A 21,474-nucleotide genomic window follows, 5' to 3' on the forward strand; every position below is an offset into this window, starting at 1 on the left:
TGGTAACTTCAGGCTGAGCAAAAGATTCCTGGAGCCCCACCCTGTTACCGCATTAACAACCAATCAGAAGAAAGTCACATACCCTACAGCCTTCACCCCAAATTCTGCCTATAAAAACTTCTCTCCAAAAAGCATCAGGGAGTTCAGGTTTTTTTGAGTATGAGCCACCCATTCACCTTCCTCAGCCCTGCAATAAACCTTTCTCTGCTCCAAACTCTGATGTTTCAGTTTTTTGGCCTCACTGTGCATCAGGAACATGAACTTGCATTCAGTAACAAAAATTCAAAGATAAAGAACAAAATCGTGAAGGCAGCTAAAGAAAAAAATTACTTATATAAGGTAAGAAATGATAAAAATTATAGCTGCCTTCCTGAGAAACCATGGAAGCCAGAAGACAAAGTGTAACAGGGAAGGGCAAAATCTGATTCCATGTTGGATCTGTTTCTTTTACTTTAACCTTTGCTTTTTATTGCTTTTGTTATTATAATCACTGAAAGGTTGCTGTCTATAGCTGTAAGCATACATAATGGCCTGCCACAGGGAACCCACCTGTGAATGGCTGCAGAAAAGAAGAAATTGACACATCCCCTCCCTGATGCGGGCCAAGCAAGGAGATATCTTGCAAGATTAATGGCCTTTTTACTTTACTTCCTCACCTCCTCCCCCTGTCTGTTCTATAAGAGAAACTGGCATGCAGACCCCAATAAGATAGTTATTGGGGACACTAGTCCTCCATCTTCTTGGTCTCCTGGCTTTCTGAATAAAGCCACATTCCTTGCTTCACCACCTCGCCTGTCATGCAATGAGCAGAGTGAGCTATGACTTGGTAACAAGATGAAATACATCTTTACAAGAATGAAAGAAAAAGCTTATCAACCTAGAATTCTATACTAAGCAAAAATATCTTTCAAAAATGAAGGCAAATTAAAGATTTTTTTCAGACAAACAAAGGCTGAGATGATGTATTATTAGCATACCTGCTGTACAAGAAATGCTAAATTTCTTCAGGCAGAAGGAAAATGATACCAAAGGGAATTTGGGATCTCAAGGGAAAAAAAAAAAAAAGTAAGAAGAGTGACAGGGTAAATATGTGGGTAATTTTTAAAAATCTTCTTCTTTAAGACATAAGTTTTGACTGTTTAAAGCAGGGGTTACAAACTATAGCCCACAGGTCAAAACCTGTCTGCTGCCTGTTTTTGTAGTTGAAGTTTTACTGGAAAACAGTCACGCTCATTTATTTACTTTTTACGGTTGCTTTTGTGCTACAATGGCAGGGTTAGATAGTTGCAATAGAGACTATACAGCCCTCAAAGCTTAAAATATTTACTATCTGGCTCTTTACAGAAAAAGTTTGCCAACCCTAGTCTAAAGCAAAAAAAACTCCAAAGGATTATGGGATTTATAACATATGTGGACATAAAATACATAGCAATAATAGCAGAAAGGATGGAAGGCAGAAATGGACTGTTGTATGATTCTTATTGTAGACCCTAAAGAAACCACCAAAGAATAATAATAAAACAAACACTTGGAAACTGTGTGAGATAATACTTGTTGTTTCAAACTGCTATATCCTGGGGTAAATTGTTGCACAGCAAGATGACTAATGCAAGAGAAAGAAGGGAGAAAGCATGAGGGCTGCAGGTGGGGATTATTTTCTTTTGTCTTGACTTCAGATTCGCTTCCTCCCCTCACCCCCCAGCACCTTGCCTGTGCTCAGGGACAAGACTGAAGGGGAGAAAGAAACTCAGTGAACCGACGTAGGGAGGCCTGGGGGACACATCTCAACACAATCATGAGCCCCACCTGCTGGAAACAGGAGCCCAGGTCCTAACATTTGAGGCTGTCAGGGTAGGGAGGTCATTCATTCATTCAGTAGCATGTACTGAGCACAGGGCAGTCAGTGCCAAGCTGTCCCCTGGAGATACAGAAAGAACAGCAGACCCAGGGCCTCTCGTGACATTTCCAGGCCAGCGTGTGGAAGTCCCAGGCCTCTCCCGTGTCTAGTCATGAGCACGCAACAACCCACAGACTGGGATGCTGTTCCAGATTTAAGGATGGGCGTCTCAGCTGCTGGCTGCCTCCTGGTTCAAACAGGGCTCCACAGCAGTAGAAGGGCGAGCATGTTTTATTTTCTAGATCAGGACTTGATCACAGTATCTTTGGAGGCAGAGACATGTCCAAGGGCTTCATAGGAGGAAGCAGCAGGAAACAACTCAGCACGTGGGCTGCTGCTTGCTCCCTCGAGACCCCTCCCCAGCCCCGCTCGGGTCCACACACCTATCCCTTCGTGCTCCAGTTCAGCGTGCTGCCAGGGAGTGAAGAGGATGCTGAGCCCAAACACTGGCGGGGACGTGACAGGACACAACTGCCCGCCGGGCACCAGAAGCCAGGCCACCCCCTCTGCCCGTTAGCATCCGATCAGTGTCAAGACAAGGCTAAGTCTTGCTGAGCAAATGCTGGGCAGCCTCATGTCTGGCCCCAGCTTCTCCCACCGGCTCTGGCCTCACTGATTCCAAGTCTACCCCCATCACCCTGCGCCCTTCACTCTCTCCCTACAGACTCTCCCCAGTTCCTTCCCCATTTGCACGTGGCCCTTGGCTTCCTAGCTCCGCACGTGCTCACCTGGCTCCTCACCAATCGCGTGGGCTGCCGCATCTCCCAGCGTGTTGGTTGGCAACTCCTCAGAGGATGGAGGGCCACCAGGGCTCCAGGGAGGCTCTTGAGGTCGCCTGAGAGCCCAGGGAATGAGCAGGCGGGGATGCAGTATCTTTTGAACCGTGAGAGATGATCTCGTCACCCACACCAGGACCCATGGGTGGAGACCAGAAATGTTTGCATTGCTGTAAAGGGGTCTGTGTACCTCAGACAGCCCTTCACTGATCTTGTAGGACAACGACAGAGGAGGGGAACTCCTTGTTGCTCTTCGGATAAGAGAAGCATCTCTTTACTTCTTAGTAGTGACAGACATTGAGAGACACAGGAAGGGAAGTCTCTGGCACACCTGCTCCCTCCCACAAATCTTCAGTCTCCCGGAGACAGCTCTTGCCACCCACGCACAACCAGAGGATATTATTTGGAAGTCCTAGTAACTGTCTGCAGTAACTGTCACACAGGGATTTCTGCCATCATCCCTTATGATAAATGGAGCTTCCTATCAAAAAGTTATACACACCTCAGTGTTCATAGCAGCACTACTCACAATAGCCAAGATGTGGAAACAACCTACAAGTCCATTAACAGATCAATGAATACAGAAGATGTGGTACATACATACAATGGAATATTACTCAGCCATAAAAAAGAATGAAATAATGCCTTTTCCAGCAAGATGAATGGACATAGGGATGATCATACTAAGTGAAGTAAGTCAGAAAGAGAAAGACAAATACCACATGATATCACGTATATGTGGAATCTAAAATACGACATGAACTTATCTATGAAACAGAAACAGACTCACAGACATAGAGAACAGACTTGTGGTTGCCAAGGGGGAGGGAGGGTGAGAGAGGGAAGGACTGGAAGTTTGGGGTTAGCAGATGCAAACTATTATATAGAGAACAGATAACGAGGTCCTACTGTAGAGCACAGGGAACTATATTCAATATCCTGTGATAGACCTCAATGGAAATGAATATAAAAAAAGAATGTATATATAATATGTATAACCAAATCACTTTGCTATACAGCAGAAATTAACACAACATTATAAATCAAAAAATTTAGAACAAACAGAGCTTCCTATAGGCAAGGTCATGTGTTCTAACCGCCATGTCACTTTCACAAAGTACTACAGTATACATCCCTCTGCGCTTTTTCTTCAAGCTTCTTAAAACTACATTAGGACCAGCTTCTGTAGCCTATGCATTTAGTTAGTCAAAATGATTTGTTAAGCCCATCGATTCCTGAGAGTTCAGGTTTTATGAACAGGAGTCAACAGACATTGCACTATGGCAGCTCAGGATAAGAGCCATCCTGCCAAGTGACCTGGAAATTGGTGAGTTTGTAGGGCTCCCTCACCCGCATCTGTGAAGCAGGGAGAAATCAAGCCGAGTTTGGGGACAACACTGTCCTCCTGTCCAGGCTGTGGGGCTGCCTTACAGATGAGGGACCTCAGCAGTGGGGTCAGACCTCCCTCAGCAGCCACTCAGGCAAGTCTAGAAGGAACACCAAGAAATTAGAGGGGAAACGAAGTGCTTTTCTTCACCAAAGTGCAGCGTTATAGTTTTAGTGTATCCATTCCAAAAGCAAAAAGTATAGCGATTATCTATTCTGTGTCTGGCATTGCTGGGTGCCAGAGCTGCAGAAAAGAGTACCCTGGATTACAGCCCTGAAGGAACTGACTCTCTGTTTGGGATAAACATTACAGGACTACCAAAGACTAGGGACACCTGTTTTGTAGGGCAGAGGACATTTAAGCTGGACTTTGAAGGATGCATAGGAGTTTGCCAGGAATAGAAAAGGGCAGCAAAGCCCTGGAGAGGTGAGCAGGTGTGGCAGGTTTGGTGATTTGAGCGGAGTAACCAGAACATAATGGGGGTTGGTATCACATGAGGTGGGAAAGGGAAGGGCCAGATTATGACAGTTTTATGCACCATGCTAAGAAGCTTGTGTTTCACCCTTTTTTGATAGTCTGGCATTTAGTCTGATCACAAAATAAAGATCTCCTGATGCTTCACTAGAGCTTTGCTTCTAAGCTTCATCTGTTCTTCTCTTAAGGATGAAAAGTGGCTTTCTTCACTCATTTCTTTTCTTTCATTTTTCATTTTTTTAACCTCTAGTGAAGGTTAAAGTTTTTATACAAATCTGAATACTCATGGCTATTGTTATGCAGGGGAAGCCCAAAGGCACTGCAAAACACAGCAGAGAGGCCAGTTTCCTGGGGACAAAAGGAACTGTGTTAGATCTGACCACGGGGCTCTGGCACCAGGGGCAGCTGGGAGGGAGATAAAAGTGCAGAGTCAGAAACTGAGCTGAAATGGACGCTAATATCAGCAGGAAGCCCAGCTGCATGGTCTGCACAACGTGTCTTCCACGATGCAGAGTCTATATATCCACTCAAGGCACAGTAAGTAATGCCTTGCTTCACAACCCCCTTCTTCTCTCTCCACTCATCCCCGAACAGCTGTATATGGCAGCCTCCACATTGTATTTCTCTGACTTGACCTCACTTGACTCGTGCATCCACCTACCTACTCAGCATCCCCACTCACACTTGACAGATCCTGGTCCCCACATCCCTCATGTGGCAGATTCTGTTTCCCACAGATAAGCACCAGGGTATTCCCATTCCGTACACTCCTCTGCAATGCGATGCTGGCACCCTCCCACGGAGAGCCGGGTCCGTGTCCCCTCCCCTTGAGCCTGGCCGACCTTTGTGACTCCCTCAAACAATAGAGGACAGTAGAAATGAGCTGAGGGACTTCCGGGGCTGGGACCTTACATGCCATGTGCTTCCACCTTGTCTGGGGAGGCTCAGTCTTGGAGCCCAGCCCCCAGGATGTGAGGGAGGTGAGATGTGGGGTTTCTCGCCGAAGTTCTCAGCTGAGGGTCCTGCCGACAGCCAGTATCAACAGCAGGCACGTGCACAGAGTCTCGGATGGTCCAGCCAGCGTGTGAGCCGCAGCGCCCACGAGGTCCACTCTAAGCTCTGCCTACACGGCAGACTTGTGAGCAGAACTGACTTTGGGATGGTCTGTCCCTCAGTGATGGACAGCTGGAACCTCCAACCTGCTCCCCCCGCAGGCTCCCTTTCTCAGAGAATAGAACCGTCCTTTATCCTACAGCTCAGGCCAGTACCGGATGCACTGTTGGCTCACTTCTCACGTCTCAGATCCAGATCCAGTCGATTCTACCTTCAAAATACACCCAGAGTCCATCCACTTCCCATTACTTCATTGCCCCACCCCCAAGCCTCCATCATCTCGGGGGATGGTGGCAATAGCCCCCTCTCTCCAGCACGCGGGGCCACCCTCCCTTCTTCCACTGTACGTATCACTCCTGGCATACTCCACACTTACTTATTAATTCCCTCAAGTTCTGTCTGGAGACAGGAGGCAGGAACGTGACTTTGTCCACTGCTGCAGCCCCAGGAACAGAACGGAGCCTGGAATTGGTGGGCATACGGCGAACGTTTGCTAACCAGGTGAATGAACAGAACCGGCAGCAAAGGGCACCGTCAGCACAGATGTGAGTGAATCAGAGGAACCCACCTTTGCCTCCTTAACTCAGACTTTTTTTTTTTTTTTTTTTAACTGGACAACACAACCCAAACTGACTTCTTTCAAAGATGTGGCCTTGGACCAGCCACATCTCAGCCCCGAGATTTCCCTTTTCTCCAAAATGGGAATACTAAAACCCAGTCCTTGCAGGGGCATTTGAAGGATGAGAAAGAGTATGAAAGTCCCTGCCACACAGAAGACACTCAGTATGATGTTAGCGTTCTTGTTGTTGTTAAAAGTAAATTGGGGGGCTTCCCTGGTGGTGCAGTGGTTGAGAGTCCGCCTGCTGATGCAGGGGACACGGGTTCGTGCCCCGGTCCGGGAAGATCCCACATGCCGCGGAGCGGCTGGGCCCGTGAGCCATGGCCGCTGAGCCCGCGCACCGGGAGCCTGTGCTCCGCAAAGCGAGAGGCCACAATAGTGAGAGGCCCGCATACCGCAAAACAAAACAAAACAAAACAAAAAGTAAATTGGAGTCAGATTAGGATGTGCTGAGGGGTTTTTATCCTGGGGCACTGGGAGTCATGAAAGGATTTTAAACAGGGAGTTACACAGTTAGATTTGTGTTTCACAGAGCTCTCTGTGGACCTTGAAGCCTTCTGAAACTCTCTCTAGGGCATTCTGTGTACATGGATTATGGACCTCACTGGAGGGGGGGTCCATAGGTCTCTTTAGGTCTCAGTGAGTCTGCAGGCCCATAAAGGTCAAGAACCACTGGGAAGGGAAGAAGATGGTGAGGTAGGCAGGAAGGGGCAGTGAGAGGGATTTCCATGTCATGAAAACATTCAAGCAGACCTCCGGAGGGGACCATACTGAGGACCTGAGGCCTCTGGCCAGCAGCCGCATGAAGGCACCATCCTGGAAGTGTGCCCGCAGCCCCAGTCTAAACTTCAGATGGTGCAGCCTCACAAGAGACCCCAGACCAGAAGCACCTAGTTAAACTGCTCTGGGTTCCTGAGCCACAGAAACTGTATGCAGTAATATACAGTTACTGTATTCAGACCCTAGTTCTGGTGTAATTTGTCACAGAGCAATAAATGACAGATTCCTTCAACTTTCTCCAACTCTCCTGGGCATCACTGCCCTTGGCTCACTTGATAATCCGGTTTCCATGATATTCTCCTTTATGATATTTCCCTACATGGACCAAGGCAAACTGACATCAGAGCCTAGCTCTTAGCCTCTGCACTGCATGACATCCCAGCTTCCCTTGCATAATAATGTAACACTTGCACAGAGCTCTACAGCTTACGAAATGCAGCATCACACTTCATCCTCGTGGGAACCTTGGGGTAAGGAAACACTTTTGCATTTCTCCATTTTGTAGTTTAAAATAATGAGGCTCAAAGAAACTGAAGTGATTTGCCCAAGGTCACAGAGGTAGCGCGTGGTAGCTGGAATTCCAAACAGGTCTTCTGACTCCAAATCCCCGCCTCTCTCTATTAGTTTGCTGGGGCTGACATAACAAAATAGGGCAAGTGGAGCGACTTAAAACAGTAGAAATGCATCGCTCACAGATCCAGAGGCTGGAAGTCCAAAATCAAGGAGTCAGCAAAGTCCTTCTGGAGGCCCTGAGGGAAGATGTGCTCCACACCCTCCCCCAGCTCCTGGGTTGGTGGCAGTCTTGACCACAAGTCCCCTGGTTTGTGGCTGCACCATCTAACCTCTGCTGCCATCCTCATGTGGCCTTCTCTCCTGGTGTGTCTCTCTCCTCTTCTTATAAGGGCAGCAATGTTATTGGATTAAGAGCCCACCCTGAAGACCTTATCTTAACTTACTTCTTAGCTACATCTGCAAAGATCCTGTGTTCAAATAAGGTCCCGTTCACAGTTACCAGGAGTTACGTCTTCATCATATCTTTTGGGCGGACACAAATTAACCCAGAAAACCTTCATAAATTACATGCTTTCCTAGTAGACAATCCATAGACAATCATCCAACTGGGCCTAAACTGGGAATTCCTGGGATTGTCCTTGCTTTGCCCCAAAGTGCAGCCTGGGGCTCAAGCAGCCTGGGAGAGTCCACAAAGTGCCCACCAGGGGGCACCACTTGACCAGACAATAACTCCAATATACCTATGGGTTTATTAAATTCTTCCCTGAATTGTTTCTCAATTTTATTTCTTAAATTATGATCTTCAAATTTGCTGGTCCAGAGAGATTCAAGGATTTACTGGTTTTCCAATCACAGATTTCTGAGCAGCTTTGAAACTCATTGCACCCACGCTTGTAGCCATGGACTTGGAGCCACCCTGTGCTGGTAGGTTCTTCAGGCAGACAGTAGGTCTCCGCGGTCCTTAAACTGGGCACTCCCTTGGGATAAGCTCAGTTAGAGGAGCCAGGAGCCCCCGCTGATTCTGAGATTCAAGTGAACAGGAAAATACATGGAGGAGTAGGATGGCTGTCCCGCCAGGACTGGCTCAAGCTCCTATTTCGCTAAGGTAATTTCAACTCTCAGCAAAGTTGCCCAAGAGAAGTCTGCTTTGGCCACCACTTCCCCATGGGCCCCGTCTCTCTATCCTCCTTCCTGCTCAGACTCATGTGCCACAAACTTGCCCCCAAACCCACTGCACATTGGTTCCCAAAGAGCCCTCAAGTTCCAAGACCGCGTCTCCCACAAACAAAATCTCCAGTTCCCTGAGGGTCATTAGTTATGAAAGGTCCCTCTTTACTCACACGCAAAGTGAAACTCGTCAGCTGTCTGAGAAGGGGTGGAAGGAAAAGCCACAGAAGCAGCCTCAGAATAAGCATCCCTGAGTCCTGGGCCTGGGTGGCTCACCCATCCTGGGGATGCTGGTGTGCAGTCTCGGCACAGACTGTGGGCTCCCCTGGGACAGTTTAAAGGCTCATCATCATCTCCGTGCCCGTCGTTACTGTTTCCACACAGGTGACACCAGCCTTCACTCATCCACTCACTCATCCCACACATAGTTGGGGGCATCTGAAAAGTGCTCCAGTGCTCTGACTGGGTCAGAGGCTCCAGACTCCCTGCCAGGCTGACACTGAGTCATCACTCAATCATGGGGTCAGGAGAGTAAAAGAAAGAAAGAAACCGAAGAGATTGAGCTTTAAGAAGGAAGTGGACCATCTCAACAGAGGGGATCAGGGAAAGTCCCGAGTCAAGAGCCTCCTGAGAAAGGTGAGGGAGTGAGGAGGGGACCCTGCAACCCACCCAGTCCCCCCAGCTTTGACGGCTGGTGTTGGCTGCATCCCCTGGAGAGAAGATCTGCTGACTGGGGCAGGGGTGGGGAGCCCTGAAAGAGAGGGAGCAACCCCCAACGTGGATAGCTTGAACTTTAGCCCATGGTGGATTTCCAACCTGTCTATACCTCTAACCAGAGAACTAGCTCCCAGCAAGACGTCCTCACTGCCAGACACAAAGGCCCCGAAACCCACCGCATTTAACATTCCACTCTGCTGCCCTCCATTCCATGCCCCAGAGGCAGTCAGTGCCTGAGTCCTTTAGCAATGAAGCGCTACCCACCCCAGCCCACATCAGGATTCCTCACGTGTGGGGACCACCTGCTTCAGAAGCCTGAGATGCTTGTTAAAAAAATGCAGATCCCTGGGCCCTGACCCAGGATCGGTGAATCAGACCCTCTGGAGATGGGATCCAGAGTCTGTGCTTCTGCCAGTCTCCCAGGCGTTCACAGACTCTGCAGAAGCCTGGTCTTCACTTCTGAGAAGAGAGCAGGACCTGTACTGACACACAGCATTGCTGTACTGTATTTACAGCTCTGTGGAGCATTTGGGTGATGAAAAGTGTTGTTTATGGGTTGAATGGTGTCCCCACCCCACAGTCATATGTTGAAGTCCTAACACCCAGGTCCTCAGAAACTGACCTTTTATTTAGGATCAGGACCATTGCAGATGTAATTGGTTAAGATGAGGTCATTAGGATCATTAGGCCTTAATCCAATGTGACTGGTGTCCTTATAAAAAGGGGAAATTAGGGCCTCCCTGGTGGCGCAGTGGTTGAGAGTCCACCTGCCGATGCAGGGGATATGGGTTCGTGCCCCGGTCCGGGAGGATCCCATATGCTGCGGAGCGGCTGGGCCCGTGAGCCATGGTCGCTGAGCCTGCGCATCCGGAGCCTGTGCTCCGCAATGGGAGAGGCCACAACAGTGAGAGGCCCACGTACCGCGAAAAAAAAAAAAGGGGGGGGGAATTAAAGCACAGAAAAAGGGAGAAGACCACGTGAACACGAAGGCAGAGATCACGGGGGTGCCAGTGACCACCAGAAGCTGAGAGCAGCGGGAACAGATCCTCTTTCACAGCCTCAGAGGGAGCCAGCCCTGCCCACACCTTGATCTTGGTCGAGTTGCCTCCAAGACTGGGGGACAGTAGTCTGCTGTCTAAGCCCCCCGTTCTGTGGTCCTTTGTTACAATAGAAATGGTATTGGCTACAGTTTGGGCCCAAATAAAGATGTGGAGACCAACAGAAAGAACAGAGGACAGAATTTGGAGGAGGGAAAGCAGGCTGGAAATAGAGGATATGGTTTTTCTCACAGTAGAAAAACCCACCCCAATCTCATGGCACATATTATATTTTCCCATGGGAAAGCCAGTCATCTTCTATCAGAACTTCTTAAAAATTAGCCTAGAGAAGATTTAGGAAGAGCATGAAAGAGCTTTTGGGGTGACATGAAGGTTCCATATCATGATGATTGTGGTTGTTTGTTACACGACTGTGTAAAATTTGTCACAACTCATTGATGAATTTTGTTGCATGTAAATTATAACTCAGTAAAACTGATTAAAGTGAAAAATCAGCCCAGGAAAGAAATTTCTGGTTAATTTTGTTTGGTGGTGATTAGAGAGAAAATCCAAGAAGAAAAGAAAAACAAAAAAAAACAAAAAAACCACTTGTTTTTGCAAACCATCTTTTTTTTTTTTTTTTTTTCTTCAGTACACGGGCCTCTCACTGTTGTGGCCTCTCCCGTTGCGGAGCACAAGCTCCAGACGCACAGGCTCAGCGGCCATGGCTCACAGGCCCAGCCGCTCCGCGGCATGTGGGATCTTCCCGATCCAGGGCACGAACCTGCATCCCCTGCATCGGCAGGCAGACTCTCAACCACTGCGCCACCAGGGAAGCCCGCAAACCATCTTTTAAACAAGAAACCAGGCTAAAAATAGGCCATTTGATTTGAAACACAGTATGGAAAAGAAATAGAAAAATAGAAGAAAGATAATTCTATAGCATTTTTATCAGAAAATGAAAACATGGGTATTTTAATATCCTCAGGCAGATAGTTAATCTGATATGGAAAATATAATAAAAAGAAAACAAAAACCAGAAAATTTTCTTCTCCTTTTTTAAAAAACATTTATTTATTTATTTTTGGCTGCATTGGGTCTTCATTGCTACACGCGGGCTTTCTCTAGTTACGGCGAGCAGGGGCTACTCTTTGTTGCAGTGCGCGGGCTTATTGCGGTGGCTTCTCTTGTTGCAGAGTACGGGCTGTAGAGCGCAGGCTCAGTAGTTGTGGCGCATGGGCTTAGTTGCTCTGCGGCATGTGGGATCTTCCTGGACCAGGGCTCTAACCCGTGTCTCCTGGATTGGCAGGTGGATTCTTAACCACTGCACCACCAGGGAAGCCCTAATCTTCTTCTTCTGAATTAAGAACAAAAATTCAAAGAACTCGTGAGTAATCCCTGAATACAAATGCTGTTAAATGCAGAAATAAGCAGAGAAGTGCTCCTATTAGAATGAATGGACGGTTCACTGGTAAGTTTCAAATTAAAATACAAAGTGGGGGAATGACCACATCACTGAAGTGTACCCATAGCTCCAGCCTCGACGGAACACTATGCACTGTGTACTAACATTGAGCATTTGCGGTATGTTCCGCACACGTAAACAAATCCATGTGCTTCTAGAGGAGGTCCAAAGCCTTGAGCTTGGTCATGGAGAACAGGATGTTAATTGCAGTGTTGCTTTCTATCTCACAACCGGAAGCGCTCCCACTCACATCTCTGTACATTCAGCATTGTGGTGCCTGAGAGAACCTGGGTTTGGTGCATCCTCAGCTGTAAAGGAGGGTGAGGGGAGCTACCTGGGCAGGTGTTGTGAGGGTCAAGGGAAGGGACAGAAAGCACCCAGACAGGACATCGGTTTTCTTAGGTTCCCCTACTTTAAACAATGTAATGCCTTTTCAAGTCACACCTCTGTGTTCTGGATGTTTTTATACTGTATTATTTTTTCTCTTACATATTATAGATAAAAAGGAGACATGCCTTGTTTAGTTTGGCTCTAGAGAAAAATCCCAACATTGATACATACTAGCAGTGAGAACTGGGGCAAAATATGTAATCCATCTAGACCTTTGTTTCCTAATCTACAAAATGAGATAATACCTACCTTATGAGTTTGTTGTGGGGACTAGGTTTTATAATACATGTAAAGCACTTAGCACTATACCTACTGTTTAATTAAGTCCTCAGTAAATAGTATTAGATGATACTTTTAAATGGTTTTACTACAGCCTTTCCACAGTTACATGGTGGCATATGAAACTACTGACTTTTAAATTTCCCATAAATCAACAAGTTTAAAATTAAGTTTATTATATTAAACTAAATCCAAATTAATAAAGAGCTGCTGAGTTTTATTTCATTCATTCCTCCTTCAACAGCTCCTTAATTATTGAGGGTTTTCTATGTGCCCAGTACTATTTTAAGCATGAGGTCAGAGCAGGGAATAAGACAGATAGATAGATCCCCTTTCCTTACAGAGCTTACAGCCTAGAGGGGAGCAGATGATATACTAATAAATGATGTATGGGGTAGATGCTGGGGAGACCAAAGGAGGAAGTGTGTGAAGGGCTGGCGAGGAGAGGGATCACTATTTGATGTCTGAAAGGGAGGGCCTCATGGATGAGGTGACATATAAGCAGAAAACATGAAGGCTCTGGGGGAACAAGTCACATAGACGTCTGGGCAAGAGCATTCCAGGCAGAGGAAAGAACACGTGCAAAGTCCCTGAGGCCAGAGCCTGCTTGGTGTGTTCAAGACACAACAAGAGGGCCTATGTGATCAGAGCCGTGAGACTAGTGGGGGCCTGGGAAGTGACGAGAGGAAGGGTTCTGAGCAGAGCGTGGCCACCCCCCCCACCCCCCATCCCTGGCTGCTTCAAAGGATTGTTCTTTTTGTTTTTATCTACATTTTAATAGGTTCGCTCCAGCAGCTGTGGGAGAGCAGACAGCAGGGAGGCCAGTTAGGGGCATGAGGGTGAGGGGGCAGCACAGTGAGCAAAGGTGATTCTGAAGGTGGAGCCAGGGGGACTTGCTGAGGGCCAAACACGGCACGAGTGACAGAGCGAAGCTGAGGACTCCAGGGTTTTGTCCTGAGCAAACTGCCATTTGCTGAGATAGGAGAGCCTGCAGAGGGCACAGGTTTGCTGAGAACTTTGGATGTTTGGGCTTTATTTTGTGAGTATTAAGAAACCTAATAGGTGTTCAAGTAAGAGATACCAAGTAAGCGATTGTATACAGAAGCCCAGGCAAGAAGGAGATCTGGCAGCATCAACTTTACCAGGTAGTGAAAGCCCTGCGACTGGATGAGATCAATAATGAGGAAGTGAGTGAGGATGAGAGATCACAGCCTGAGGAGGAAGCAGCACCCCTGAGCTGGGCAGACAGAGTGGGAGTCCTCGGGGCCCAGTGAGGAGGGGGCAGAGCTGTGCAGAGAGGGGGGTCAGAGCCTCCAGGGGTCCCTTCATGCCTTCATCTATGGACCCGCACAGGCCTGCGAGGAAGCTACCTGGGGCCAGGGGAAGGGTCACCTGCGGAGAGTGGAGGGGAGAATCCCCAGCACCCACCCAGGGCCCAGGAGTGTGCCTAAGTCCAGAACCACAGTGGGTCCTCAAGTTCAAGGACACTGGGTGGAGTCGTCAGAAGGGGTTGGCCTCAGTAATGGGGCAAAATGCTGCTCTGGGCCCCCCACAAAAGCTTAAAAACAGGACCTGAAAGCATCAGACTCTTTCCAAATAGCTTAACTGTATCCCAGAACAAAGTGCAACAATACTTACATATATAAACAAAGTAAACCTCTCAATGTCTGGCATCCAATCAAAAATTACCTGGCATGGAAATCATTACTCACAACAAGGAGAAAGGCCAATCAATAGAAACTGCTTCAGAAATGACTCAGATGATAAAATCAGTAGAAAATGACATGAATACCATTATTAGAACATATTCCATAGGTTCAAGATGCCAGAGGTGAGACCAAGCACTGAACATGGTACCCACACACCACGGTGAACTTCTAGAGATGAAACTACAGTATGTGAAATGGAAAATACACCGGGTGAGGTTAACAGCGGATGAAATACTGCAGGAAAGATTAGTGACTTTAAAGGCAGGGCAATAGAAATTATCCAAATTGAAACACTGAAAGAAAGACTGGCCAGAAAGGAAACAGAGTAGCCGTTAACTGTGGACAAATTCAAGTGCCTGATACATGTGCGATGCAGTTACCAAGGCAGAAGAGAGGGGAGGGGCAGAAAGACTATCTGAAGAAATAATGGGTGAAAATTTTCCAAATCTGATAAAAACTATAAACTCACACACACATAAAACAAAACAAAGAAATGTAATGAAACTGAAGGACAAAAACCATGAAGAAAACCACACCAAGGCCCATGATAGCACATCATAATCAAACTGCTTAAATCAGAGATAAAGATAAAATCTTAAGAGCAGGCAGTGATAAAAAGACACCATGCATACAAAGGAATAAAGATAAGAATGACAGCAGACTTCTGATCAAAAACAACATAAGCCAGAAAAAATTTTATTAGGGGTAAAAAAACACATTAATTTAGAAATCAAAACTTAGCAAAAATATCATTCAAAAACAGAGATAAAAAAAGATTTTGTTAGAAATACAAAAGCTGAAAGAATTCATCACCCACAGACCTGTGCTTCTAGATCCACTGAGGGAAGTCCTTCAGGCAAAAGGGAAATGACAGCAAGTGGAGATGTGCATTCACACCAAGGGCTGAGGAGTCCTAGATATGCTACCTATGGGCTCAATATGAGATGTTGGGTCTTATTGTTTAAACCTACTGAAAAGGGAATTTGCTGGAAAATGTGGTAAAAACATACAGTGGAATATACAGGAAGGAGATTCTGACACGTGCTACAACATGGCTGAATCTGAAGGACATCATGCTCCATGAAATAAGCCAGTCACCAAGGACAACCGTGTGATTGCATTCACATGAGGTCCCCAGAGCAGTCAAATTTACAGACCGAGAAATGGAATGGTGGTTGTAGGAGGCAGGGGGTGAGGGGAACGGGAGCGGAGGGTGTAGAGTTACACTTCCGCAAGATGGAAAGAGTTGCGTGGATGGAGGGTGGTGATGGTTGTACAATGTGAATACAGGTGACCCTTGAACAGTGCAGGTTTCAACTGCGTGGGTCTAGTTATACATGGATTTTTTTTCCATAAATACACAGTGGACTCTCCATATTCATGGGTTTCGCATCCACAGATTCAGCCAACCATGGATGGAAATTTCTCTGCGTTGTTGGTTGAATCTGCGGCTGTAGAACTACGGAAACAGAGGGCCAACTGCACCATACCCTCCTATCTAAGGGACTTGAACATCCATGGATTTTGGTATCTGCAGGGGCTGCTGGGACCAGTTCCCCCACGGATGCCAAAGGGACTGAATGCCTCTGAACTGTACTCTTCAAGTCAGATGATTGAGATGGTCAGTTTTATGTGTATTTTACCACAATTTTAAAAACAGAGGAAATTGCCTGCTTAAAGCAAAAATAATAACAGCATATATGGGGCATATGAGAAATATGGGGGTAGAAGATCCACGGCACCATGGGTGGGGAGAACGGTGGTGAGCTGCTAGGAATGGAAGGTTGACAGTGGTGAGCTGAAGACCCTATTATAAACCCTAAAGCAAACATTCAGATAACCTCACAAGCAGTTATTCCTAATAAGCAAACAGCAGGTAAAATAGAATCATAAAAAAAAAATGCTTCTGTCCACCTTAAAGGCCTGGAAGCAGTGACACCCCAGTAGTAGTGACCACAGGTGTACACAGATACCAGAAATTATCAAAGCGTGCACTTTAAATGTCAGTTATACTTCAACAAAGTTGTTTAAAATAAAAGCAGGATGAGCTGCCTGCACAGGTGAGACCTCCTGGGCGGGGGGGATGTCACATCTCTCCACGTACCCCCTTCTCTCCTTCTGCAGCAGTAACGACATTGTGCGCTCTGACATTAGGTGTGGCCACGTCACTTGCTGTGTCCTGCAAAATGTCAATGAAAGGGATTCTATCAGTTCCTGAAGGGGTCCTCACGAGCTAATGCACGTGGTGCCATGTCCTCCTCCTGCCCAAGAGACAGCAGGAGCATGTATATAGCTGGGACTTGGGGCACCCTGGGTCTACCAAGGCCAAGTGGAGCTGAGCCTCTGCCAGCATGAGTGCAGCTGGCAGTCTGAGTGAGAGATGAACTGCATGTATGTTGGGACACCTTTGTTACTACAGCTAACTTAGCCCATCCTGACTGAATACCCCGACACCACACAGGTCCCATTACAGTGGAAGTTTAGTTTGGCACTAGAAGGCAAACCTGTCCAGTGGCCTCCGAGGTCTCTTCCACCTTGAAGACATGAGTTACATGTCACAGGTGTCAGCAGCCTGGGTGTCTAACTAAGGTACCCTTTCAAGCCCCCACCAACCTGTGCAGAACTTGGTGCCTTCTCACAGTATCACCCAGATATTTCTGAGTCCCCAAATATTCAAACACAAGTTAGCTCCTATTCTTCACCTCCTTCGGTTATCAAGGAAAATCACAGTGACACTGAGACTGTAACCAGTGCCCCCCCCAAGACTGGCTCTGCCAAGGATGCCACATCCCTTTGTTCCCAGTGTCACCGCTCCCCAGAATGTCAGGGTCATGCTGTATTCTCATCCCGAGCCCTTTCTAAGGCTCCCCTCCAGGGGACCAGGCTGCCGTTCTAGGTCTGACCCTTGTCTAGGAGCCCATCTGTTCCCACTGGTTCCTCCAGGGATACAACTGCCCCTACCCATGTGGGCCTCTGCTAGTCCTGGGGAACAGAACTCCTTGTGAGGCTGGCAGCCCCTGAAGCTCCTAATTGTTCGTTAAATGTGACACACTGCCAGGGAGCAAAAAGGAAAGTACCACGTGCTTCCAGGCCCCACTGACCTGAGGAGGAGTGGGCAAGACCTATTTTGGAAGAAATCCTTCTCCCTTCATTTCCATTAGACAAATTTCCGATGTGCCTAGGATTTTGGAAGGCTCCCCTGAAGAGAAAGGAGAAAATAACTGGAGAGAACACAGATTAACTTTCTAGTAAGTTTCCCTTCCACACAATGAACAGTACCTCAGAATCAAAGCAGTCTCCAAGAATATTTAGGAGAAATGTATTTTCTCTCAAAGATCCAACGTTGCTGAGATGCAAATCATCTTTCACATTATTATTCAAGGAAGTTTGGCCCCTTCCAACCTCAGCTCTTGAGTACTTCCCTTTCAAGTTGTGATATTTGGCTTTATATTTGCAAACTAAAACAAAAATGGCTTCTCTGGGTGGTTTTTCCAAAACAAATAGTCTTTTCCACAGGCTTATCTAAGCATTCGTTTTCCACAGTAAAGAAAACTGCTCTCAGCTTTGAAACAGTCACTTAATTTCTATCACCCTGTCCAGGTTTCACAAATCATGAGGTCCAGTTTTGGTAACTCAGTGGTTCCTTTCTTATTATCCACAGAAGTTCCTGACAGGAAGAAGACTTAGATGTAAAGAATGGGATCACTGTCTTTCTTCTGAAATAGCTCTAATCAGAGTCAGTCTGCTATGCTCAGGAGTGTAAATCAAACCTAACTTGCACAAAGCCAGATGAGAAAACAACAAAGTGTCCCAGCCACTGAACAAGGGATATATACAAAATAATTCCAGGAAATTACAGTTCTCACCACATTTCAGCATGGGGCCTCCTCTGTGATTTAGAAGCAAGGATATCTATTTTCTGCTAGCATCAGAGAGAAGAGTAAAATGCCGAGCCAGATAGCCTTTGGAGGGGAGGGGAAGATCTCACGGAAGTCTGATGCCAATTTGGAGGACAGAGCTAAATGGGCTTGAATAAAATGCATTTCCTGGCATTTTCCCCACCATCCAAGTCGCTTGGGAGCTTAGCCAGGACATATTTTTAGTGTTCTACTGTGTCTTTTGAACAAGGTTGGGTCTTATGAGATACCACGTGGCCCTGCTCATGCTCCGATGGAGCAAAATTCCAACCAAAAATCTCTTCTCAGTAAATGTTTATCGCTGCATTTCCAACAGAAGGGGATTCTGAATTCAGTTGTGCTCCTTAAATCAAAATATTCAAACAACGACTTGTACCCGTAGAAATGCATCCGCGGCCGAGAGCCCAGAGATGCTTCCTGCCCAAAGGCCACATTCCCTAAAGTGAGGTGCAGGGGGGCCAACGTCTACAGTCTTCTGGGGACTTTTTGGAACCGGTACGTCCTAAGCTTCTGTCAGTTTCCCCCAGACGCCAGCTCGGCCCCAGCGGCGACGGCCCCGGAAGGTCAGCCTGCCTCCCCGCCCGCAGGGCTGGCCTCCAGCTGGACACCTGGGGCCACGCACGGCCTCCTAGTTACACATTCATCCCGTCCCCGGGTTGATCATTCCAGCGTAGAGGAAGTCCTTCCCCGGCCGAGCGCCCCAGATGACGACGACCAAGCCTTTACCGAGGCGGCCAACCTGGCAAAGCGCTGCCTTCCTCGCCAGTGCAGGCACTTTACCTCTTCTGCGCGAGAAAGAACCCTGCTGTCCCAGCCCCTGCGCCCACCCCGTCACCCCCAAGCCTGCGGACCGCCCTCCCCTTGCCGCCCCCCCGCACCCCGCCCTCCCCGCGCGCCGATCCGGCTCCTGGGCGCCCATCGGCCCTCCTCGCCCCGGCCTCCCCGCGCGCACGCGCGACCACGGCGGGGGCTGGGCCTCGCGCCCCCTTCCCTCCTCCCCTGCCCCCTCCTCCGCGTCCCGACCGTTGGGGGGGCGGGGCCGTGCGCCTGCGCGGAGCGGACAGTCTGGCGGGGCCGCAGCCGCGGGGTGGCAGGCAGTTGCCGTGGGGACCGCGGCCCCTCCCTCCTCCGGTCCTCTGCCCCTGGCGTTCTCCACCGAGGCGCGGCCGACGACCCGGCTTCCCTGCCGCCTGCCCGGCGGAGCTGCAGACGGTGCCCCGCGAGAGGCGGAGCCGCTCCCAAGATGTCGCAGACGGCCATGTCCGAGACCTACGGTACGAGGCGGGGGCGCGGGCCGGGGCGCGGGGTCCCGGGCTTTCGGGCCGGGGTGGGGTGCTGAGGGCCCGGGCTTGCGGGCCGGGGTGGGGTGGGCGCGGGCGGCGGGGCGCGGATCCGAGTGCCAGGGCGCCGGCCGGCCGAGTGTGGCCAGTCTACGTGATCTGCTTCTCCGAGGGTCCTCTTGCTGGTTCTCCGCGTTCACGCTGGTAGGGTTTCCCTTTCTTAGTCTGATATCAGTAGTCAGGGTTTGGGAAGCCAGTTGGAGACTCGGCTCATCTGCGATATTGTCCCTAGCAAGGGATGTGAAGGACTTGAGGCGACGCCTGCAGTTGAGTGTGCTCCTCGGCTATTGCACTTTGAGCTTTCCTAGATTGGAAGTCTTCCTTTGCACTGAAATTACAAGGACTTATCGATAGGCAAGTTCATCCATTTCTATTTCCAGAGACTTTTCAGGCTGCGTGATGGCTCTTTATAAATGTGTGTTTTTAAGACCATAAGCATCTCCGAAGCACAGCCGAGTCTGCTTGATCTTTGCTTCCTCTGTAGCACCCACACCTGAAGGCACCCAACAGAGTTTTTTTTTTTTAATAAACGAAAGCCTTCCCAATTCATAAACTGTGTATTTGTTTTTGTCCTGCGTGGTAAAAATAAACAACATAGTACACTTCTGCTTTGTATCAAGGTTGATGAGGTGTTCACCAGTCTGGAATCACTCTCAGATGTGTGCATTCTCAGATTAAGTCTGATTTGGATTTTACAGTCCCAGGGAGGGGCTCAAGTTCAAAACCATTACTTCAAGTCAAATCAGTCATGTCTCCTCCGTGTGTCCTGACATGCTGCCCCCTTTCCCATCAACAGATAGGTGTGGACCGGCTTTATGGGCCGGTGTGGTTTCCAACACTACAAGGTACCCACCGGCACTGCTCTGCTCTCAGGGAGTTTACGGTCCAGGGGGGGATAGGATGTTAATCCAGGTATGATACTAATGAATGTTAAAAACTTCAGGCAGGAGTTCTGAAGGAATGTGGTCTCTGAAGGTGTGTTAGAAAGAAACCTGACCCAGACCCAGGCCAGGGAGGCGTTAACCAGTGCGCACATACCCAGGCCCTGAGGGATCCAGGGTCCCTGTGAGAGGAGTGTGGTTGAGGCCCCTTGGCCCCTGGGCATTTGCTCCACCTTCAGCCACTCCTGTGACTGGTACCTGCCCTGTTCTTGGTAACGCTGGGAGCAGGATGGCTGTTCCTAGAAGGCTTAGGAAGTCTGACAGGACGTCCCTGGCTTGTAAGGATCAGTGTCGTGGGAGCTTCTGATGCTACAGCACCTGTCACATCCACGTGGTCTGCCTCTGTCTGTAGAGAACCACAGTCAGATTTTCTAAAGAAAATCCATTTCTCCAGCAAGTTTTGGTTATGCTTTTGCTTTTTCTTTATTTTCAAGTGCTTCTTTCCCCACAGTTTGTATTTTTCCTCTGACCCGGAGAAGGAGCACATGGGAGGGGTGGAAAGTCCAAGTAAGAAACCAAGTGGGGTTATGAGTTAGGAGGAATATGGGAAGATGGAGATTTTGTTATTCAGTTGTCTCATATGAAACAATAACCTTGGTAAAATCTGGCATCTCCACTTCAGACAGAGCTCATCAAGCATCACAGGTTAACTGATCAGATTCTGTTCATCAGGCTTTCACCTTTAGTGTTCTTATTTCATGGTACCTTCCAAATATGTTTTTTACTTTTTTTTTTTTTTTTTTTTTTTTGCGGTACGCGGGCCTCTCCCGTTGTGGAGCACAGGCTCCGGACGCGCAGGCTCAGCGGCCATGACTCACGGGCCCAGCCGCTCCGCGGCATGTGGGATCTTCCCGGACCGGGGCACGAACCCGTGTCCCCTGCATCGGCAGGCGTTCTCTCAACCACTGCGCCACCAGGGAAGCCCTGTTTTTTACTTTTAACTAACTGAATTT

At 48.3% G+C, this 21,474-nt stretch overlaps 1 protein-coding gene across 1 annotated transcript in view; it reads left to right on the forward strand.

Annotated features, from left to right (window-relative positions):
• The first annotated feature begins 19,292 nt into the window (after window positions 1-19,292).
• Window positions 19,293-21,474, forward strand: part of RAB4A (RAB4A, member RAS oncogene family) — a 53,726-nt gene continuing 51,544 nt past the window's right edge. The window contains exon 1 of the mRNA XM_081225599.1: window positions 19,293-19,514. Within this exon, the coding sequence (XP_081081725.1) occupies window positions 19,484-19,514 (31 nt within the window). The 5' untranslated portion in view covers window positions 19,293-19,483. The remainder of the gene's footprint in view (window positions 19,515-21,474) is intronic.

This window comes from Mesoplodon bidens (assembly GCF_964165515.1).
Source record: "Mesoplodon bidens genome assembly, chromosome: 1".
In the NCBI taxonomy this organism is placed as follows: Eukaryota; Metazoa; Chordata; class Mammalia; order Artiodactyla; family Ziphiidae; genus Mesoplodon; species Mesoplodon bidens.